Below are 25,120 nucleotides of genomic sequence, written 5' to 3'. Positions count from 1 at the left end.
CCACCCCCACAACCATGAATTCAACGTCCTTCCCCTGTATCTCCTGTCTTACGTCAACAAATTCTTAATGTTTACGTAGCTTTAGCACAACTCCTTCAGCCATCTCTCATTGATTTCAGTCAGTCCAGGGAATTGCAAACAAGTCTGGGGTTTATGCAGCTAAGCCATCCACTAGATTCTCGTTCAAAAGACCTTACTCCAACTGAATTTGCCCTGGCAGTTCACTTTTTAGGGATACCATGTTTTCACTTTATCCAGACTGTAGGTCAGAACTTGATGACTATCTTTCCATTATTCTCGACATGGCTCTCTGTTTTGGAAGCACCGGTTTCTATCAATACCACATCATCTTCACTACCCAGGCCACAGGTCGCTTGCAGCAGTTGAATCAGGGGATGTACTGGGGTTCTCTCGACTCCGAATTGTACTGCCACATTTTCGCTGTTCGTACTTGTCTATCATGCAATCTTTGTGGCACTCCATCTCATCTCGCCACTGCATATAAAACCTTCATCCTGCTCTGCTCTTGTTCCTCCTCTCGTAGCTTCACAGTTCTTGATTGCCTGTCTTCTGCTGCCCCTCCTCCACCAATTCTTCCCAAACCCAGCGACACCTGCCCCTCCATCAATATTCCAATCCTTAAGGGTACTGACAAATGTGGCTGCCCTGTTCTGTATCAGGGAGGCAGGATGGCTGGGAACAATTTCAATGACCTTGACTGTTTAATCTCCAGCTGCAGATTGCTGCATGCCTACTCCTTCTGTGGCAGAGCCCATGCAAGGAACTCCTGCCCCCACAATCCCACATCCACAACAGACTGACTAAGGAAGCACCTCTCCATACCGGTTGAGGTTAATGCTATCATTTCTGCTCTAGAAAATCACCCTGAGAGACATTATGGACTTTCTCATTAGTGGGTTCTAACACAGTTTTCACCTGGGCATATAAATCATTCCTGATTTTACCTACCCATTCATCCTCACCTCTTTCCAAGCATCTTTGCCTCTAAAAAAATACATTGAATCACTCTGCTTCTTTCAAACTTCCTGCTCACTGACAGATGTTCCAAACAACAGCTGTTAACACTTTTCGGCCACCTGAAGTACGCCATTCAAATCATTCCTCAGGGAAAATCTTCCATATCTAATCTCTTGTCTAAAGTTGCCTGCATCCCGTCTCTTCACAGTTCACTCATCCTTGACGACTCATGTAAAATGGAAAAGCGTCTTTGGCATCAATTTCTTTCCTCTTGGAATGGCACATCTTTTTTCAACAATGATTTTATTACTCATCCTGATGATATTCAGCTCTACACAGATGCAGCGCCCTCAATGGGGTTTGGTGGCTAACACAGCAGCAGGTGGTTTGCTTCCAAATGGCCCCCAGAGATCAGATCTCTCCAGGCACAGTCGCATTCGCCCTCATCAACACTTCACCAGCTTTATCCCATCATCATAGCAGCAATCCTTAAGGGGCATGAATGGTCCAAGAAGTCAATCCTGATGCACTCAGATAATACACCAGTCGTAGAAATCGTTCTCGCTCCATAGAAATCATGCAGTTTGTTCGCAGTCTTACTCTAATCTCCCCCAACACCAATTCCTCCTTCTTGCAGCTCACGTTCTAGGAAATCAGAACAGAATTGCTGATGCTCTGGCTTGCTTCTCATTTCAAAAATTCTGACTTTTGGGACCAGAACCAGAAACCTATTCAACTCCAGTCCCTCCACTTTCTTCAACGATCTTCAACTCCCCAGCTAGTCAATCTCTCCGAGGCTTCTCAAGAAGCCATCCTCAACAGTCTTGTTCCTTGCACTCTGTCAGCCTACTTGGCAGGCTGGAACAGCTTCAAATCATTTCATGCAGCTTATCAACTGGATTTTCCTTGTCTCGATACTACGTCTATCTGTCACTTCATTAATTACTTCCATTCAGTCCACAAAATACGTTCCTCTACCATCCAGACTTACCTTTCTGGCGTTATTTTTTTTTTCAAGCTTGTAACAGGTAACAGTTGCTCATCTATTACTCACTGCCACAAACCCTTGCTTCTTAAAGAGCTTAAAAAGCAAGAACCCCATCAGCCATCCCTCAAGGTCTACCACTCAAATCAGATCTACTTCACCTCATGCTGCACTCCAGCGATCTATCTCCGTCCACCAACTGGACATTGGAATCTATGTTTCTGCTAGCCTTCTTCAGCTTCCTGCAGTCGTCAGAGTTCACCCCATCCTCATCCAGGCATTATCCTTCTTTACCCCATCCTTCATCCATGCCTTTCAGATATCTCCATTAACAGTCACAACACTCTTATCTTCACTCTCTGGAGAAGTAAAACTGACCAGCTAGCGCTTTCTTTTCTAATCCATCTCTTGCACCTTAACTCCTTCCTCAGCCCATATGAACCAATCTCTAAATACGTTCAGTCCAGACTATCCGCAAATGCCTCACCTCAAGATGCACTCTTCATTACATATCCATCAAATTCTGCTGAGGTCCAGCATCTAAGACGAGTATTATTCAGTCTACACCCTCCGTATTGGAGCAGCATCTACGGCATTCAGACAGGGGATCTTGGATCAAACAATTCAAATCCTTTGTCGTTGGTCATCCCATGCAAACCCTTCATATAATAATAATTCGTAATAATCTAAGTGATTTAAGCTAACTCTCACCTCTGCTTAACTCAGTTTTGAACTTTTTTTGGGGGTGCTTGGGGAAAGAAGCCATTTTCCTCAAGACTCCACCCCTATGCTGAGTCTCCTCCTCCCAGGCCTTCCGGCAGTCTCCCCAGATGACCTAATCCTCACTCCCAGTTCATCCATCCCCTCTACCCCTTCCTTCAAATACACGTTTAATCTCATATCTTTGTGGCGTGGAGCTTGCTAGTGAAATGAAGTTAATATGTTAACTTAGGTTTGGGAGCAGGGCCACGCCCAAACCACCCCTCTAATTACCCTGCAGTCTACTTATACTCAGTTCATCCATATCTCACAGTTTGTCACGTTCTTTCAACCCCAGTCACCCTCCCTTACCCTTTCCCTTCTCACCTTATCCTTCTTCCTTCCCTTCGTACCATCACCTTCAATCCTCTTCTTCCCCTTAATCCCATTACCCTTATCCCTACTTCCTCATTATTTATTCTCTTCTTTTCATCCCATCTGAGGTGGGTCCTAAGTGGACTCAGGAAAAAAAGCCATTTTCCAAAAGAATGCAACCCCACTCTGAGTCTCCTCCTCCCAGGCCTTCCAGTAGTCTCCCCAGATGACCTAATCCTCACTCTGCTTTTTAACACCTAGAAGTGGTGAAGATTCATAGAAGTTCAAAAAAATTATTTAGTTGCTGAAATGTGATTTTCTTATTCTTTGTTTGTGTTAACAACCAATCAAACAAAGTAGACTGTATCTAATATCTAAGAAACTGACTGGTGGATGTAATCCAACCATACTGTCACATTTGGATTCAAGTGCACAGAGTCCAACCCAGCGCTAATTATAGTACAAAAATTATCAAAGTCATAATCAAATAATCATATAACAATAAAACTCATATAATAAAAACTGATGTAAGAATAAAAGAATAAAAAGCTAACTCCGACTGCACTGTTCAATTGTTAGGATTAATTGGAATGTATGTACCTGACTGTTGTGAAGTGCCTTGAGACAACATGTGTTGTGAATTGGCGCTATATAAATAAAACTGAATTGAATTGAATGTAAAGCTGCCTAAGCAGTTACACTGAGTAACTGACAGCATGCCTCCTCTTGAGTATGCACGTGGTGACTGTAGTGAGGAACCACTCCCTTTTAACAAGAAAAATGAAGTGCATTGTTCTGGCTGAAGAGATCATAACTGTGCCATCATTACCAGTAAAAATGGTTAACATTACAGCTCAACACCAGGCTCAGTTTTTTTTCCAGAGAATACTCTGGTGAAGACTATTTTTTAGTTGAGGTCAAAGGTTGACCAAAACATTTATTAGTTTTCATGTATGAGGGAAAACAAAACCAACAGATTTCAGCCAAACTCACCATTGTCTGTAGACAGTACTAAGGTGTTAGGAGTTGTATCTCTTCCTCCCCCTCCATTTTCAAATGCTCCATAACTCTCGCTCTCCTGTAGCTGCCAGTTCAAACCGAACAGGTGCATAGCTGCAGAGGTGAAGCAAAACAAAAGAGTTAAAGAGAAGAATGCCAAGCAGGACAATGTAGATTAATACAGTCGAAGGCCAAAAGAGAAACAGAGAGATGGGTTGAGCAGAGGAGCAAAATGATATATGCCACGGGGGAACAGTGTGGAGAGGAAATAGAAATATAAGGACAAAAAGAGTTAAAGTGATTTTGTATCCATCAGAATAGAACAGAACCATCCACAACCATGAGGCTCATTTCTGTTCAATCACACACATCTCATTTCTAACTTGAATTCTCTTCTACAGAACATTATGTATGATGAATTCTGGTGTCTGCTGGTGAAGAGCCAAAACAGTATGGCTTTGTTGTTCTGTTATGCCTCGTCAATCCAGGAGAATTAAAAACCGCATTCCTATTTTCAGTAGTCTATGTTTACATGCTCTCATACAGATTGGTCAGAAAGCTCACTATTCTGTCTCATTCTGTTGGACTAAGGCTGATAATGACAATAACCTTAACTACAAAGGAATTGGACCTGCAGGGGTTTGTTATTTTCTCTTCTATTTGAATACATCAGAGATTTGATTGTTCCATATATTGCTAACAGAACACTCAAATCTCTGATGTATTCAAATACATAACTGCAGGTTTACTGGTGGTTCCTAGAGTCTCTAGAAGTAGAATGGGAGGCAGATCCTTTAGTTATCAGGCTCCTCTCCTGTGGAACCAGCTCCCAGTTTTAGTCTGTGAGGCAGACACCCTGTCTACTTTTAAGGCTAGGCTTAGCTAAGCTGCTGCTGCCAACAACTTAATGCTCACCTTCTACAGATGATACACTTGGCCCTGTCTTTCAGTGTTTATCCCTGTCTCTCCTGGACATAGCAACTGGCTGAGCTTCTACTGTGACTAATTGTATGTGCTCTCTTTCATACTTTCATTTGAATAACATGAATTTCACTGCATTGTTTGACAACTAGGGTCAACTGGAATATATGTACTTAGAATCTATCATTTGATTGAAATGTGAAATGGTGCTACAGAAATATTAGTTTATGTGTAAAAGCAGAACCATAGGTAAAGCATAGGTAGACAGACCAAATGCACACAGGAGGAACACAGAAAAAGATCTTCTCAAAGTTTTCTGCCAAATCTACAGCAATAAAGCTGAGTTATTGGAAAGTCTCTGGCTCCTATGTTCCTTTTGAATTTATCCTACTTACTTTACTGAAGTGCTGAGAAACAAAAAAACTGTTATCAAATCAGAACAGTCTCGAAAATGTTTAATGAATTTTCAGTCACCACTTGATAAGCATTTTCCCAAAATCTTTTCCTTTTTTTTAGAGAAACAGAAAATACACCTCTTTTAGACTTTTTGCATCAGAACGTACTGTAATGTGGGACAGTATTTGGGTATTTACAAGGTTCTAAAATTATTTACATTGACCCTCTTGTATGAAAACACACTGATTCCTCATTGTAAAAGTTCAATATAATAAAAAAGGAAAAAGATTGAGAAGTTTGGCTTGTTTGGAAGGGTTGCTAGAACACCTCTAGTCTCTGAAACAATATAACAGTGTCAGGATCTGGGTTTGTGTGTGTTTGTGTTTTTGTGCTTGCTACATGTGCTCATTCTCAGGTGGTGCTGGAGCTCTCAGGTGTTCTGGGTGACAGGTGCGACTTATTCCACTGATTGCCAGAAGGAGTACTTAAGCAGGAGGCTGCCAGCACTTCAGTGCGAGAGTGTTTTGCCACAGTGGTCCAAACCCGAGCCACACTCTAAGTCTATGCTTCGTTCTTCGACCTCGTTTAACTTTATTTTTTGTTCCTCTGCAGATTTTGAAAGCCTAAGCTTTGGATCTATGTCATTGAGTTTTCTGGACTACGTTTCTGAAAGTTACTCTGGATGATCAAGCCTGTCTTCATTCTGAGGATTCCTATCTTGTGATCTACCTTCGTTTGGATTCGCATCAAGCTGGCAGCTTCCTGTCCTCTTCGTCTCCTGAGCCAAGCCACAAGCGTACCCTGTCCACCCTCCAACGTAAGCCACCGCACATCGAACTTGTTTACGGTAACCTGAGCTCCACAGAACAGCAACAAGTGAACTCTCTACGGATATACCTGCTTAAGACCTGGATCCTGAATCTCATTCCCCCTGGCGACCTGACCATCATAACCCAGTAAGCTGATCTCTGTATCAAAATAACTATTTGCTCTTTGTTCCGTTTTTCCCTCCGTACTCATCCATTCTCTTCTCTCCTTACAGTGAGATATTTCATCCGTTCCGTTCCTGACTATATCTTCAATAAACAACCTTTATTTTACTTCCTCCTCCTGAATGTTCTCTGTATGTGGGTCCGAGCTATTTTCGAACATAATGACAAACAGTATGACCTAGACTTCAGGAACAATGTCCTTTCGACAGATGAGCTCACAATAGATATATTAGATAATATTTGCCCAGTAAAACGTTTGGTGAAAACAAAACACAGCATATTAGTACAAACACTTCATACCTACTGTCATGCATGGTGGTGGAGGGTTGATGATTTGGGCTTCTTTTGCAGTCACAGGACCTGAGCACCTTGCATTTGCTGAGTCAACCATTAACTCCTCCGTATACCAAAGTATTGTAGAGGTCATAATATTTGGCAGAAACTAGTTCATGCAAGCAATGTTGTACAATCAAGTAATAAAGTGAAAGTAAGTGGAGCTGAAGAAAATGAAGGCTTCTACAACCTGATGAAAGACCAGGTGCACTTAGGTCTTTTACCCACAGTAAACATATTTTGTTTTTAGTTTGAAGTTAGAGTTAAGTAATTTTACAACCAGGGTACAGTTATTTTGTCCTGATATGTAAAACCCTAGAATACAAAGAGCGTGTAATTTTGTTTTACTGTGACGGTATGTCTTGTACATGTTGTTGTCTAACTCAGAGCAGCTACATCAACTCTAAAGAGACCGGGCTAGGGACTTTAATTTAATACATATTTTTACTGCATCCTAGGTTGACCTATTTGTTCGTATATATGGCCAACCTCAAATGATGATGAACTTCACCTTCTATTCATTGTATGTAAAATCACTCCCCTTTGTAACCTTTATCGCTACTCTTCAGAGGACATACCCTGAAAAGGTTGGAAAGATAATTAAGCTTTAGACAGTGTCAATTTATCTTAGATTTTAAATGCTCCAAATGCATCAAGAGAACTGCTCTGCTCTAAGGGAGCTGTGGTGCACACAACCAACCAACATATTCAGGCGTTTGCTGAAATAACTGAGTAGCACCATTGTATGCAGCATTGCAACAGATGGTTCTAATATAAAACAACACTAACTGTTGAAAATAACAGTGCCTGCTATTCAGGCAAGATTAAAAGAGACAGAAACACACGTCCATCTGGAAGACACTTCCCACAGGGTTCCCATGATGTGCGGCTGAAAAGCAAGTAAGTTCAAGAGATGTGAACAGGCATCCATGCTCTTGGAAATAAACAGACGTAATGTGGGGCTGACAGGCCTGACCGATACCATAGTACTGACGGGACACTACTGAACTCCACAAATGATTTTAAAGGGAGAGGTAAACATGCTCTTTCACGGGCTGTTTAGGATAAAGTGACACATTTTGACCACTAACTATGTTTTAAGTATCAGCTCTGTATTCCTCAGGTCCTAGAAATGGGACTGCTATCATTTCAGAGGAGTGTAAACTGCAAGAATGCAGTGTGTAATACAGTACATACTGGCTTAGCTAGCAGAAACTGCTCTCTCATGCTAAAGCTGTCATTCTAAATCCCATCTTGCTTCTTCTACATATGATGGAGTTGTGATTGTGTGCAATTTGAAAAGCTTTCATGAGGATCGTGGCATCAATTCAGCTTTTTGGAGAGCAGTGCTCATCGCTTGGGGATGCTGCACATTGTAAGCCATGGCCCTTTACTTCCGCAGTCTCAGCATGGTGTGTAGGCCCATGATCTCAAAGGACTGACCTGTATGACGTGAAGGACCAAGTGATCCTTAATGGGTTCGTGAGTCCGTGTTTATTGGGGAACTATGATCTAAAAGGGGGTAAACATAATAATGGCATAACTCGGTGTATCGTTATAAAGCAATTAACTGTTTTACCCCTTTATACACCCGGGACCCACTATGGAAGAAGCGGTATAGAAAATGACTGACTGACCCCTTTATACAGCATAGGTCTGGAAGCTAATGCACAGGTTCACATTAGCATTCATCTTTTTAAATATCAAACTGGTGTACAGATTCATCTCAGTCACAGCGGCACTAGCTGTCCCTTACAGAGAAATGGTGCCTCCCTGCCCACTCTGAGGAACTCCAACTTCAGTCATATATTCTGCCTGTGTTCTTCACAAACAGAACAGAACTGTGTACCCAAAGCAAATGAGTCCGGCGTTGATGGTGGGATGTTGAAAGGGCAGCTGATTCAATATGAGAACAAAGAAAATAGCTGTTGTTAATCCTCACATTCCCTCCAGCTCATACACTGTTATTCCAGATTCACTGGCTCCCTCATTAAACCAAAGTCCTGCGGCTCAGGTACCTTTAACCCTTTATAGATGAGGGCAGGAGCAAAGGATAATGGGTGAGTGTTTGTTAATAAACAGGGACTAGTGTGTGTGTGTGTGTGTGTGTGTGTGTGTGCGTTTCAGAGGGAGGAAATAGGAGGATTACTGAGCATGGTAACTGACATACTAGATTGTATCCAATGGAGCCTTTTTAAGGAAATGTTCATATTTAATCAATGCTTAGTTAAATTCACATATGGCAGAAGCAAAGAAATAATCCCAATACATTACAAATGTCTGTTATGTGACTCTTTATTTCTAATAGTTTGTTTATTTGCTAAACAATAGTAAACTGCAACAGGCACAAGGCATTAAGGCTAGAAACAATTTGACATAAATTCAATACATTTTGGTGAAAGGCTGCTGAAATTCTGTCTGGAAACTATAACTTTTCACAAAATGGAATCGTTTCCCGTAACTATGGCAGTTTTTTTTTTAAAGCTATTTACCCCCTCCATTTCAACTTTATTATCAGGGTAAGAACAGGTTTTTGTTTTTGTGGAACTAATGACCTTTTTTGTTATTTTTCAAAAGTAGGCAATCAGGAAGTCGGGTGCAGAGAAGGGGATGACATGTAGCATATTCTCCAGAGTCGGGACTCATACCTGGAGAACTGCATTGAGGACTGAGCCTCCTTATATGGGTCGCGCTTTATCACTATGTCACAGGCCGCACCCATTGACCCAATAATAAAGTAAATAACGCAAACTGTAGCCCCCTCTTTTGATTCCAGCAACCCTCAAGCCCTCATCATTGCAAAACTATGCAACATGAATGGCTTTGACTGTCATTAACAAAGGTTAGTATCTCCCAACAGCCAGGTATCATAAAGGAGCTGATTAATGTTTTTCACCTTCACATCAAATCACCCCGGTTCCCTACACTGGCTCCCTGTAGCTCAGAGAATAGAGTTTAAAATACTTCTGTTAGTCTATAAATTATTGAATGTTTTAGCACCAAAATACATTACAGACTTGTTGTCAGTGTATCAACCACCCAGACATTTCAGGTCTTCTGGCTCAAATCTACTCTGCATACCCAGAACCAGAACCAAACATGGAGAAGCAGCTTTTAGTTCTTATGCTCCACTAATCCGGAATAAACTGCCAGAAAATTGTAAAAGCGCCGAAACCCTAAGTTGCTTTAAATCAAGATTAAAAACTTATTTGTTTAGAGTGGCCTTTGACTGTGCCATCTAAACATTATTGGTTACGTTTTCAGTCCAATTTTCCTTTCATTTTCTTATCCATCATTCTATTCTCTTTATTTTATTTTATTTTTTTTTAATTACCTCTGTTTGATTTTCTGTATCACTGTAACTTTTTTCCTTATGTACAGCGCCTTGAGTGCCTTGTTGCTGAAAAGCGCTACATAAATAAACTTAACTTGACCTTACTTGTTAAGGCTCATAATGTTGGGGTGACCGCTATATGTACATCATAATTACAATGGTTAGAGAAGACACAAGGACAGACTCACTGGCAGAATATTTTTCCCATCAGACCAAGGAATGCCTTGGGATCCACCAAAGAGGGACTGGTGAGTGTTGTGCAGGGGGAGGATGACTGCAATTTGATTTAAGATAAGTGGAAGACAATGAATGAATGAATGAATAAAAAACATTTACCAGAGCTAATATTTAAGAAGGATAAGTTGAAATGAGTAAAATCTGATAAATATTATGATCCTCACACTGCTTGAAGAATAGGACTCTGAGGAATTATAAACTGCACACTTCACTGATCAGCTATGAGTTTTTTTGTCTTGTTTACAAATTGGCTCAAATTAGGTTTTTCTCTCACTTGTATTGTATCCGTCTTGTGTATTTATTATATTAAGCCAGAATTTGAGTGCAAAAAATTGACCATGTGAAATGTTTTAATGATTTCATAATAGAGTTCCATCTTCTTTCATTATAAAACAACTGTTGAAAAAGAACAAATACCAAATACATTCTTTACAAAGATCTTAGAAAGGACACGCACACACAACACACACGCACATAGAGCTATGAAAATAAATGAATCAAATGTTGTCCTTATGTCAGTTTGCCTGGACCAGAGGCTGTTTCTTTTTGCCCTATGTGTGTGTGTTTCTGTGCTGGATGCATGTGCCAATCAAAATGTGCAGCCCCCATGAGTATAACGTCTTCTTTGTATTTCTGCTCATGTGCATGGTTTTAAATCTCTCACCTGTTCACTTGTGTCTCTGTTGTGAGTGGATAACTGCAAAAATCTGTTTTTACATGAGCGTGTTCATCAGTGTGTGAAACAGATACGTGTGTGTTGGTGTGTCAAGAGTGTGCACATTTGTCAACCGTAAAATCCCAGGAAAGCCTGAACAGATGCCTTCAATAGAAAAAAATAACAATGCTGCAAGAGGGAGCCTAAAGCACACCCAGTGATATAGCTGATGAAATACAGACACATTTGCTTTACCTCCATATATAAACTCTAAGAAACACACACACACACACACACACTAGCCTAAGGCAAGAGAATTTGAAGTTCAAGGACCATCTGAGCTCCATTCGTAATTGGTTTGGTTCATTCTGGGAATCAGTGACCTTTAAAATAAATACCACTTTTATCTCTCTTTGACTCATTTTATTTTGATCCTTCCTGTCTGTCTTGCAAACAATCTAACAAGAAACAAAATGTCCTGACCGTTTTAAAGCATAGACATATTCTCCTCCTTATCTTGAACCTCTGCATTTCTATTGACTCTTTGTATCATTTTGACTGGAACCTACACATATAAACATGAGACTTATTCTCAAGTTTCCAAATATAAACTTTTTAGGATTAAAAAGGAAGCCATAACAACACACAACTAATTCCATTTTCTGAATAGAGAATAGAACAGGCATTGACCTTAATCATACTGAGGAAACATCACATTAGGAACATTAGACATCAAATTAAGTCCCATAGTGGCAACATTACAGAGACTATGATCATCCAGACTTTAACAACTCTTCAAAATGTGATTAAAGAACATTGTTTCAAATCCATAGGAAGACTTGATAGCATGGGAAAATAAGGCTACAAAGCATACAAAATGTGATTACCACATAAGCCAGAATACCACAGATTCTAAGGATATGTCAGAAAATTTCACCCCATGCGTACCGCAGCATACAACGCATGTTTAGTGCAGCTTCAAGTTCCTTGACGTTCACATCACTGAGGACTTATCCTCGACAGTACATGGAGACACAGTGGTCAAAAAAGTCTGACGGAGACTTTACTTCCTGAGAAAGCTGAGGACGTTCGGTATGAACACCAGCATCCTCACAAACTTCTTCAGGTTCATTATTAAGAGCCACCCATCAGAGACGGAAAAAACTACAGAGGGTGGTGAGAACGGCAGAGGTCATCACTGGCAGCAGTCTCCGTCCCATCCACGACATTTACCACAGCCGTGTCTGCGTAAAGCACGCAGCATCATCAAGGACCAAACTCACCTAGCAAAAGGACTTTTCCGTCTGCTAACTTCTGACAGGCGGTACAGGTGGCTGCCAGCACGCACAAAAAGACTTAAAGACAGTTATTATCCACAAGCTGTCACACTACTGAATTCTGGACGATAATACTCCACCAAACTGAATTTGTGACACTTCATTAGCTTATTGCTGCTGCACGATGTGAAAATTTTTTATAGCACACCATTAGTACTTTTGTTTTTATAGTGAGTTCTTCTTATCCCATTGTGTGTTAACCTGCATATGACAACTAAACCAATATAATGTATATCCTGGGTTTGAACAAAGAACATTAAAAAAATTCTCTTTCTCGTTATTTTGACATGTAGCTAATAGAGAATATTTTGGCAATTGAAACTGATGTAAAACAGGAAAAGTTTAACCTGAATTAATGACAAAATGTGAGAAAAAAACAATGTGTTTGTACAGTGTATGTGAATATCAGGCTACAACTCTATATTCATGAGTGGCAAGTAATCTTCTTTGCCCTGTATTTTAGCCTTGTATACTGCACCAAGAAAAAAAGCCATGACAAAGAGAAGGGAAACTATCACTAATGTAAAGGGAAATCTTGGATGTTTGGTTTCATAGCACAGAGTAACAATCCACCACAGCAGCAGGAACAGAAGATGAATGGTAGAATATAGCTGGAGCCTGAGAGGATGGTACTCAAGAGCAGAAGAAAGATAATAAAGAACAGACAGAATGGGAAATAAGGCTGTGGTTATACAGAGCTTTTCTTGTCTTTTCTTCTCTTGTTGACAACTCAAAATGGTTTACACTCCAACCCACATTCACACACTCACATATGTCAATTTGCAAACCGGAGGCAACATGGAGTTCATTGTCTTGCAAGATAAATAGATCTGTGTATGTAATGTGTATTGTCTTTATATATTTGGCTGGGTTGCAGTTGTGTGGCTTGTATGAGCAAAAAAACTGTGTCATCTTACCTATGCAGTAGCAGAGCAGGACAGAGAGAAGTACTGACAGACCAACTGCACTGAGGGCTGTACACCTGAGGACGTGGACACAAGAGATATAAGGCAAAAAAAGAATAATGTGGCATTCTCACCTCCTGTAGGAAAAGTATAAAGGTGATTGTACCATAGAAATTAATGGGATGCTGACATAGTTTAATTTTTTTTTTGTCATAAACAAGATTAGGATTTTTATTATAGTTTACCTGTCTTATGTGAAAATAGGCACGTATCTTTGTGAAAAAGAAGCAAGACTAGCAGATCTCAGAGAGGTCTGCAACAGACTAGCGGTCCGTCTTGACAACAATAATTCCTGCTAGTGTTACAACACAAAGACAAACTCAGAGGCAACTCAGGGGGGAAAAACTGAAAAGTATAAATCAGAAGATGGCTACAAAAAATTCCAATTCACCTGAAATATCATGGAGTTCAATTAAATCCATCATTAAGGAGTGTGGCAAGACAAAGACCAGTGGAGAAGGCCACCTAGGCATGCAAAACCACTAAAGAAGGTGTTTGAGGTTCAAATGGAGGAGAATCTACCTACAACAATTGTTGACTAGGTTTGTCATTAGGGAAGCCTCTGTTGCAAAAAGCTCATATTAAAATTGGATCTGAAATTCACTCAGGCACATGTAGGAGACTCCAAGGACATTTGGAAGAAGGTTATTTGATCCGAGAGAAAACCTGGCTTCTTGGACATCAGACTAGATGCCGTTTTTGGTAAGCACCAAACACCAAAAACACACCATCTACACTGTGAGGCACGGTGGTGGCAGCATCATGCTCTTGGCATACGTCTAAGCAGCAGGCCCTGGTTGGCCTGCAAAGGTGTGTGTGTGGGGGGAGGGGAGACAGGAAGCTGAAAAAATATCACCTATTTCTGGACTACACAGGGCTCACTCTCCTCTGCAAAAATGTTTTAATTCAGCCACGTTGGCGGGTTTTGGAGTATGAACAGCGTGTAGAAGGTCATGCTACAGTATCTGAATGGGATTTAAGTCCAGAATTTGGCTAGGTCACTCAAAAACATAATTTTTTATATTTTTGAGGCGTTCAAAGCTGGCCTTGCTTCTGTGCTTTGGATCACCACTGCTGCATGTTTTTTTTTCAGTTTTGGATAATGGCTCTCTCTCACTTTGGGTCGCTGGCATGCCAAAGTCTTGGAATGGCTTTGTAAGCATTTCCAGAGTGACAAATGTCCATGACTTTGTTTTTCTTCTTTTTGTGAATTTTGTTAGATGATGCGTTGCCTTATTGATCTTTCGGGTGTCAGAGAGGTTCTACAGAAATAATTTATTAAGTCCACAGATCAGATAATATTCAGGTCTGGGTTTGGCTTTTGAAATGGAGCTCAGCTCACTAATAAATGTAGTTTGATCACAGTTAATTCATGATTTGAAAAGATGGACAATTATGCCCCTTTTACACGGGCTCTACTCAGGCAGGCTTCACTCCACCCAGCCCGTTTTGCGAGCGTTCTGAACTTCATGCAGGCGGGGCGCGCTGTATTTAATAACGTCCAAAATCAGCTGATAACACATAAAATCAAACAAAACAATACAACCATGAAACAGGTTATGCAACAGTCCATATAGGAAAAAGAAATTGTTTCTGAAATAAATCTTTAAGAGTGTTTGGTTTGACATTTATTCACGGTCCTTAAGTGATCCACCACCTGCAGCAGAAGGGAGCATGCAGAGAGCAGCTGCCCGTAATCAGACTACCTGCATCGGGTCAAACGGGAGGAAGGCCCTAGTGCACAAGTGTCAAACTCCAGTACTCGAGGGCCAGTAACCTGAAACCTTTAGATGTTCCTGCTTCAACACACTTCAATCAAATAATTACGTCATTAGCAGGACACTGGAGAACTTGACTGCACACTGAGGAGGAAAGGCAGCCATTTGTTTGAGGTGTGTAAGACCAGGGACACATCTAAAAGTTGCAGGACACTGGCCCTCGAGGACTGGAGTCTGACAACCCTGCCATAGTTAATCACAAATATCCAATATCCAACTCAAAACTAACTTACCCTGGTCAAAAGCCCGCGGTTTTGCGCTTTAATATTCTTGCCCTCCTTTTTGCCATGACAGAGACAAAGCCCAAAATGTTAACTTCTTCAGGCAAACTCTGGAGCTTCACCAGTCCAGACAGCAGCATCTCTCCTCTCTGCTTCTCCTGCACCCCCCTCACATCAGAACCCCTGTGCCTTACTTTATAAGTTCTGGTGGGGCTGTGGTCCAGATAATTATCACAGTGTATCATTTTATACATGACAAAAACTATTATCAGACATTCTTGGATATACAATAATACAAGATTTTTTTGTATTTTGTTTATTCATGTTTTTATTTATCTATTTATTTTTAACTATTTCACTCAGATTACTTTAATGTGACAATGGTAAACAGCGGCAGAAGCGCCTGACCTGGGCTACAGAGAAGCAGCACTGGACTGTTGCTCAGTGGTCCAAAGTACTTTTTTCAGATGAAAGCAAATTCCGCATGTCATTCGGAAATCAAGGTGCCAGAGTCTGGAGGAAGACTGGGGAGAAGGAAATGCCAAAATGCCAGAAGTCCAGTGTCAAGTACCCACAGTCAGTGATGGTCTGGGGTGCCTTGTCAGCTGCTGGTGTTGGTCCACTGTGTTTTATCAAGGGCAGGGTCAATGCAGCTAGCTATCAGGAGATTTTGGAGCACTTCATGCTTCCATCTGCTGAAAAGCTTTATGGAGATGAAGATTTCATTTTTCAGCACGACCTGGCACCTGCTCACAGTGCCAAAACCACTGGTAAATGGTTTACTGACCATGGTATCACTGTGCTCAATTGGCCTGCCAACTCTCCTGACCTGAACCCCATAGAGAATCTGTGGGATATTGTGAAGAGAACGTTGAGAGACTCAAGACCCAACACTCTGGATGAGCTAAAGGCCGCTATCGAAGCATCCTGGGCCTCCATAAGACCTCAGCAGTGCCACAGGCTGATTGCCTCCATGCCACGCCGCATTGAAGCAGTCATATCTGCAAAAGGATTCCCGACCAAGTATTGAGATCATAACTGTACATGATTATTTGAAGGTTGACGTTTTTTGTATTAAAAACACTTTTCTTTTATTGGTCGGATGAAATATGCTAATTTTGTGAGATAGGAATTTTGGGTTTTCATGAGCTGTATGCCAAAATCATCCATATTAAGACAATAAAAGACCTGAAATATTTCAGTTAGTGTGCAATGAATCTAAAATATATGAATGTTAAATTTTCATCATGACATTATGGAAAATAATTAACTTTATCACAATATGCTAATATTTTGAGAAGGACCTGTACTTTACCTTCAATATTTTAAATTATGTTATATAAATTAGTTTACACTTGGACAATTGCTCTTTTGCCAATTATTGCAAAAAAGCTAAAAAATATTGACCACAATTTCATTTATAAAGGTAATAAAGGGTGACACATTCAAGAGTGTGAATCCTTAAAGGCTTTGTATATCCAGCAGTCAATGGGTGAGACGAAGGTACACCCTAGACAGGTTCCCTGTCCCAAACAGTGCTTTATTCAGTTGAGTGTATTTCATTTAACAGAGACAGAGACAATTTACAAGATAAAACAAAAACTTTTAATCTAACTGCTAATCCAGTTTTAATGGAAAAACACAACCCAATATGAAACATTTACAGTTGTCAACATGATCAAGTCAATGGAATATTGCAATTTCTTCATAAGCGAGAATCTTACCTCCATGAGCAGTACTTGGAGGACTTCTTGAACTTAAAGGCAGAACGGGACAGGGTATTTCTTGGCAACGGCCTGGTGGGAGGGGAGTAGACTGAGCCTGTGGCCATGGTGTAGCCTGGAGTAGCTGTGGAGAAGAGAGGGGTGGTGCCTGTACCTGTTTTAAAGAGGAAGTGCCTGAAAGGCGAGAGGAGAAAGGGCAAGAGTATTTAGTTGTAAAGTTGTAAATGTTAGTCACATTACCTTTACATCCAATGACAAAAAACTCTGTAAACTACTCTCCTGCAGAGTTGATTGCTTTGCACCCCCTGATGGCAGTGCTAAGTAACTGACTGCTACTCTAACTAACAAGAATACAGTTGCTGTGAAGTTGTTTCCTGTAAAGTATGTATCATATCTTTCTACACTGCTGTTAGTCCAACATCAAACTGGACAAAATGTAAGGATTTTCATCTGGACGTGTTTGTTTTTATGCTATGAATAAATTCTTGGTGTAGATAGCAACTGCTTCATAGCAACTTCAACATACCCAGAGAATCTGTCACCGTATGGATTCTCACCTCTGTAAGATGAGTCAGGTGCATGTTAACAGGTCCCGGTTCAAAGCACACATCCTTTTAAGAGCCAACATAATTTAAATGTCTGAATCAGGTCATAAGGTCCACAATGTTTGTCAACTTTTCAAACAAGCTAACACCAAGAATAACACTTGTGAGCAATTAAATCGTTTATGACACTGAACAGCTACAACTAATCCTTACCGCAGGCATGTATAAAATATACGTTTCCATACAGGTTTTACAAGTAGTAGCAACACTGTACAATACTTGCATTGTTAAACATAGTCTCCTATTGTGGAAACTGATTGTTAAAACGTTTATTGCTTATTGTAGTAAGCCATGTCAATGAGCACAACAATAGGCATGAACATGGTTAATATATTAGCTGCAATAACCTGGTTGTATAACGTGCACAATGGTAAACTGATACTTTTTTGAGGCACCTATTGATTCAATTTCAGCTTTTAGTCTTATTATTATATATTATGAGCTTGAAATAAGGTTTAGCTTGAGATTTGCTCATTTAAATCTTTTAGCTAAAGCCAAAGTTGGCAAAGTAAAAGTACAAATTTAACTTCCTCTTGATATCCAGTTGCACTTTAAATAAAACTACACTTGTTTACATACAGTGCAAATAAGTAAATATGTCTTTGTTTTCCCTTCCCTATATTCCCCCACAGCTCTCATTGTAACAGGCTAAATGGAACATACTGTACAAAGTTAGAATTACATATTTTGTCTTGTACAGGGAAACAAATAACAGCTTCAGTAGAGAACATAACCTTACAAAAGTAAACTCTGGATTCTAAAATCTGTACTTGCTGGACTATTAAGGTCACTGTGTTGAACTATGAACAGCGAATTGGCTTCTTAAATAACAAATGAAAGTTTGCAGAGAAAGTTGAAGCCCTAATCTGACTCAGAGGTATTTCCAATTTCACGAAACCAGATTTTTGAACCAGCTCAGCAAAGGGACAATACATTATATAAAGAATAAATGCAACATGAAAGGCAAACAGCTTTTTTCATTTCAGAAAGCCAGACATTACCCAGCTGGAGAAAATTACTGGCACATACATGTATGCCTGCAGCAAATTACCGAGGTCACAATGTCTAATTAATGACAGGACCCTGGCTAACGAGCCTCTATAATTACAATTAGAGTGCTCTGTAACAAGGCTGTGTGATTAACAATTAGAACCTATTATAACAAGGGTCCCCCAATTAATACCTGCCACTAGGCAAGATGTGAAGATGGAGAGAACAAAAAGGGGATGGGAAAAAAGAATGCAGGATGTAGAAGGGGAGTAAGTGAACGAGACTGAGCCTTTGTGTGTTTGGAACCTCCAGCAATTTTTAAGTATTTAATCAAAGGTGTAAGATGTACTCTGTTCATTGATCAAACAGCAATCCACTTCATCATGGTTTATATTTCACATGATGCAGTGAGTGATATTTAATTTTCTTTATATTGCAGTAATGCCAGTATTACAAAAAAGGAAAATCTCATCTTCAGTTTAAACAAGCACAGACATTTTCATCAGCCAAGAAGATGAAAGATAAACATTTCACATTTCAGATGGACCAGCTCGAAATCCCATGAAATATTTTCATTGTGTAGCAAAAAAAAGAAAAAAAAAGAAAAACTCTTTTCTTAGATGACAATTTATGTGACACAAGCTTTGGAATATGTGATAATTACCAGTATAGGGTCACAGAAAACCCAAGAGTGTAGCTGGACTGCTGTGAATGTTTTAAATGCGAAAGTGGTTCCCTTTACTGCTCCTTGGGGCCTTCCGCACTGCTTCCTCCTGCCTGCTAGTTAGTACCATTTACAACGATGTCCCTGCTGTGAGTCAGGCCCTGCCAGGATACTCTCTGTTAATTAGAAGAACTTTGGGAGGTTGTTTAACCCATTCCAAACACAATAAAACCAACACAATCTGACAGTGTTGATATTCTTTTATTGTTTTTTTTCTCTTTTTAAACAATGTCACTTCCATATCTGTCCGTCATGAAGCTCTAATTACCTCTAGCTGGAAACCTGGAAAGTCTGGAGGCCAATAAACCACACTGATGTATGTACAGCTGCGAAAGTAACACACACGATTAACAAAAAAACCCCTAACCAGGGTGTCTGAGGAGGTACACAAGCAGACATGTGATAGCTTATGGTTTGCTATGCTTGGAAAGTTGAGCATGATAAAATGACGTAAAATGACAATGACTTTCAGCTGTTTCTTCTCATGTTAACAAGGCCACAGAGAAATTTGTCATGCTTAACTAAAAACAGGAAGAGGAATCCCATTTGTTTTTGCAAGAAGAGGCAATGGGCTTACACTGAGTCTCATATTCAATTGAAAACTGTCTCTGCTCCATTGCTTGGAATATACTAAAATGAAGGATAAAAACTACATAATTAAACAAGAGAACAAATAAGTTTAGGAGGAGAGTGAAGGAAATGCTGTACAGTGGAAGTGGTTTAAAATCTGTTGGGCTATGATGGCACATTGCAGCAATAAACCTTTGCATGGTTCCCATAGCAATATGTTGCTTTGACATAATAAGCAAAGCTTTTTTTAATAATTTCCAATTCTCATTGCAAATTGTAAAAGAGAAACACCACATAAAGATCAGACGAAGGCCAAGTGGTAATACAGTACTAACATATTACATTACGTTACTAATAATATTGTTCTGAATATCAGCTTTAAAATAAATAAATTTAAAAAAGGTTGTATAAAGCAAAAGCATTTAAAGGTTTGTGTGTGCAGTTGTGCACGTTCAATCTACTTCCTGTACGGCTCTTCTTCTGCTGATACTCCTGTGGTGTGGACATCTTTTCCTACAGCAACACTTACTGTTGAAGAGTCCCTCAACAATGTTATAGCTACGACATGCAAACTTTATTACAACTGTGTGACTACATTCTGGCATTAAACTGTCCATTTTATAGCTGGATAAAATAACATGCGACATTCATGACAGAACTTCGTAATTATAAAAGCTAAATCTTTCAAAACAAGAAGTTGTTGCTTTTATTATTTTTACTAACTGTCAGAATAGTCCGGCAGGTAAGTCTCAAGAGAACTTGGAAGCTGTGAAAGTCAAAACTGAAAATCAGGTCAGCTAAGCACACATACGTACAATAACTATCAGAACGCAGGTGGCAAAGCAAACAAGAAGAAAGACAAAACAACAGCAGAGCTGACTGTATGTTGTAGAGAACATGTAACCCTGGAAGAAAAGGGAGCTTTTACACCTGATTCCCTCTAAGCATGCTATAAGCACACCTTAGTGGCTCATTGCCTGGAAAGTTTGTAACCTATTGAAGAGGGGAAGGACACTGTAAGGGCGTGACCCCGAAAATATTTCCTGAAGTAGCTGTAAGCAGTCTCTTCTAATAAAGTGATTGGCTCAGCAGAGATAGGAGGTCACTAACTGTAGCAAAAAGAAGAAAAACGAATGGACATGATGGAAATATAACACATTTTTTTGCTCCTTTCACAGCAGATGATTTATTCATCTGTAATCTGCTCATTGTCAGAGAAACCTGACACTGACAATGACCCACCAGCTTGCATTTTTTCTACCAGCAGGTGGTCTCTCAGAATTTTGATCTGCGGTCAGACCCAGAAGTTATTTTATTTGTTTGTTCGTTTGTCACTTTGTCTGTGGCATATTCAGTCTACAAAAGTATGCCAAAAAGTCCCTAAAAAACAAGAAGTTATAGGTGATCACAAGCCTGTCTATGCAGCCGTTAATAGTGTATATTGCTGTATGTTTAAATGAAAGGTTAAACTGCAGATACTGGCCAGCCCTGGTTGAAGATTGTTGGAGGTAGGCCTGCAAGGATACAAAAGAGAAAAGAAACTTAAGAGTAAAAAATGCGGCTCAAAAAATGATTGCTCCAGAATTGGAATATATTTGTACACCATTCCTAGTGACATTGAGAGATGAAAAATGTCATAAGTCTGCAAAGTCTTATGAAGGTTGTCAATTATCATTCTTAAATAGAAAAATGTGTGAAGAGCAGGTTAAATATTCAATTAAAACATTTTTGAATTGCTAGGAAAATGCAATCATTCTATCTCTGAATGATGCTGGAACATGAATATAGAGCCTGTGTTTGTCTGATTGTGAGAATGCGGGTGTATATAATCAGACACAGTGTGGGGATAATCAAGTGTAAAATGACTGGAACCACAGTCTGTTGAACTGAGTTAGCATGTTGTCAACCAGAACTAATCTGATAGGCCTTTAATAACAACATCCCTTCAAATGCATAAGTCTAGAAGCTGCATTTACATTCCATTAGTACTATTTACAATGGGATGACAACTGAAGCAACACAAGGAGGATTAGAACAATGATAGCATGTATGAAAGTGTGTGTGTGTGTGTGTGTGTGTGTGTGTGTGTGGTAGCTACATTTGTGTTTCCCTCAGAAGACAATGACTGTAACTACTGCTTGGATTTTAGATGTATGAAATGTAGCTGAAATAAACAACACAATTAAACCATCTGCATCTACCTTTTTCTTTGAAATCCTACACACACAGTTATAGTTAGTCAGTAGCTCTTATTTCTGTACGTATTCACCAAAATAGCATTAAAAACAAATCAAAAACAGTATTTATTCACCAAGATTCTCTGTTTGCTATGCAGGCACAGGTATTCAATCATTTACTGTGTCTACATTGTGTCTCAGCAACTGGCATTAGCTGGACAACAGGTTTGCTGTCTCATATACACTCTGATACCAGAGCAGAGACAGCTGTATTTGGAATGGTTTCAATAAGTAAGACACACTTTCTCATTTAATGGTTTTCTTTATGTTTATGAATATTTACATTGTACGTAGATTCTCACTGAAGGTATCAAAGCCGTGCAGGAACACATGGAATTATGTAGCAAACAAAAAAACTGTAAAGGAACTTTAAATATGTTTTATAGTTTAGATTTCTTAAAGTAGCCGCCCTTCGCTGTGATGACTGAAAAACTCTTTGTAAAACCATTTCAGGTGACCACCTCATGAAAGCTCATGGAGTTAACGCCAAGAGAGCAAAGCAGTCATCAGAGCAAAGGGTGGCTATTTTGAACAATCTAAAATATAAAAATGTTTAGATTTATTTCATACTTTTTGTTTCTTATATAATTCCATGTGTGATCATTCACAATTGTGTTGCCTTTGGTGAAAATCTACAATGCAAATAGTCATGAAAAAATAAAGAGACCCATTAAGTGAGAAAGTGTATCTAAAACTTTGGACTGGTAGTGTATGTCTTTGTAGCACTGTTGGGAAAGCTGGGAATGCTGCCAATGTTGTTTTTAAATCATTGTTACTGCTGTTAAAATGCTTCTTCCACTTCAGTCAATTCTAAGAATATTTAATGACATATTTATTTGGGTGACATCTAGTCCTTTATCTGTTTTAAGCTCCAAGATGTCTCTAAGCTAAATACTGTATGTTACACAGGTGCTTAGATCCCATCGAACTTCATCGCCCTTGGACAACATATCCTCGCTACGGTCAGAGGTTAGGTTTGGGCAGATTAACAGATAGGTTTAGGATGAAATAATCTAAACGTTTTCATGTTATAAAGTTTTGTTTTGTGGAACCTGGCGATCTTTAGCGCTAGTAGGCTAGCTACGGCACGCGCCGGTTCGTGTTCTTTGTATGTTTTAAAGTTAAGATAAACTTTATTTAAAGGGTGGTTTTAACCAGAACATCGCTCATAACGCGCCGTCCGCGCTTATGCATTTTAACCCTTTTATTAACCTGGTATTTTAAAGGTATGTGTTGATTCTGGTGCTAAGCTATTAGCTTCTTTGTTAGCCCAACGGCCAGCCGGTAAGAACACGTGTGTGCTAGCATTAAGGCTAGTCAACAGAAAGGTTGTTGGTTTTCAATCTAGTGAATAATCGTCCCTGAACATCATTTACTAGATTTGATACCTAAGTAAACACCATTAAGCCCCATTTCTCCAGAAAGATTTGGCTCTTTTCCAAAATACTCAATAATATTTCTTCAAATATTATTTCAATAAATAAAGGCAGTTAATTAAACACCGTTGAGAATTAGTCATCCAGGAGGTTGGTTTTATTCAGCAGATCATTATTTAAAACATTATTTTATTAAAATAATATTTTACCTGATCTTGCATTGTGAAGGGTTGTCTAAACGTTTGCTGATTATTTCCTAAGTTAGTTCCAAGACTAACCTAACTTCACTTCCAGATTCTTCAAGATAATCCTTGGTTCTCAAACATAAATATTGCATGGTAATGTTGCATCACTCTTTTTGGTCATGATTTCCAATCATCTTTAATCAACTGGTTTATATTGTACATAGCCCATTAGTCTTCATTATTCTTTAATTCTGATTGGTAGTTTAGTTGAATTGTTTTAGCATAGTAAAGAGTTTGTTGATTGAAATATGTTTGACTTTGAGTTGACTTATTTTTGTTAATAAATTCTTGTATTTTAAGAAATTGTGTGAATTCATTCCATATATGTGCAGAGTTTATGCTGTTCAATAATGTCAGAGCTCGTCTCAGACCTTTCTATTCTGTCCTAATACCATCGCCTTACTGGGCTGGTATTCACAGGATAATCCTTAACAGACCGAAATATTATTTGGTAAAATATTAAAATATTAATATTAAAATATTAATATTAAATATTAAATAATATTCTCAGATTCCTATTTACAACAGGGTTAGGACATTTTGTGTGACAACAGCCTCCTGAATTCTCCATGTCTTGATGAAGCTGCAAATTTTGAAGAATAAAAGCATTTTGTTTTTCTTCACATGGAACTGTTTTTTTCTTAAGGTAAAATCACAAAACGATTCTAAATACCAGTCAGCTTTGAGCCCAGGTTAGAAAACCAAAGACATATAGCAAACATACCAGAGAGTGACTTCAGAAGAATATAAAATGTTTGGAATGGGCTAGCCAAAGCTCAAAAGTAAATATGACATCAAATTTGTGGGGTGATCTGTTGAGGGCTATGGACAGAAGTCCTCTCAGCCTGATAGATTTTGAGAATTGATGCAAAGTAGAGCAAGCAGATACTAACAAGTCAAGATGTAGGAATCTGACAGACTCCTACCAAAGAAAACTGAAAGCTGAAATGGAATCAAAGTATTAGTTTAGGGATGTGCACACTTATTCAACCAGATTCTTGCTAATTTGTTTTCTTTATAATTTTCCCTCAAACACACATGTTTGTTTTGTCAATAATTTAAACAGGATAAATATTACAAAAAGGCAGGAAAAGTTTTTCAATGATTTATTATGTTTTAATTGTTTAGCTGGCACTGCAGTGGATGTGAAATCCACTTTATATTAATAATATGTTTTAAATATGATCTAAAATGCCATTATAGCAGACTTTAGAGCAGTCTAGGAACTCCAGACTGGTTTCTGTTTAAGGTTAGTTAAGTTAAAAACCACATACATATCAACACTCAAACACCGGTGTTGATTTTTCCAGTACCCACCCACATGTATAACTGTGTGTCCCTGATTGACATCTGCATTTGCATGATCTTGTGACCATTTGTGTCCCAACAGGTGGCTAAGCATCAGACTGTGTGGAGCATGTGTGGATGGCTGTCTAAGCCAAGA

The 25,120-nt window shown here is 39.2% G+C and overlaps 1 protein-coding gene across 2 annotated transcripts in view; it reads right to left on the bottom strand.

Annotated features, from left to right (window-relative positions):
- The window catches only part of LOC124868280 (teneurin-3-like), a 474,572-nt gene that overhangs the window by 144,978 nt on the left and 304,474 nt on the right, over positions 1-25,120 (bottom strand). For both annotated transcript variants that reach the window (XM_047365339.1, XM_047365340.1), the window contains 3 exons: positions 16,930-17,103; positions 13,159-13,223; positions 4,031-4,150 (listed from right to left, as the gene is read on the bottom strand). In XM_047365339.1, the coding sequence (XP_047221295.1) occupies positions 4,031-4,150; positions 13,159-13,223; positions 16,930-17,103 (359 nt within the window). The remainder of the gene's footprint in view (positions 1-4,030; positions 4,151-13,158; positions 13,224-16,929; positions 17,104-25,120) is intronic.

Source organism: Girardinichthys multiradiatus, chromosome 5 (assembly GCF_021462225.1).
Source record: "Girardinichthys multiradiatus isolate DD_20200921_A chromosome 5, DD_fGirMul_XY1, whole genome shotgun sequence".
Lineage (NCBI taxonomy): Eukaryota > Metazoa > Chordata > Actinopteri > Cyprinodontiformes > Goodeidae > Girardinichthys > Girardinichthys multiradiatus.
Note: the sequence above shows the minus strand (reverse complement) of the source record. Positions and strands in the feature narration are given on the sequence as shown.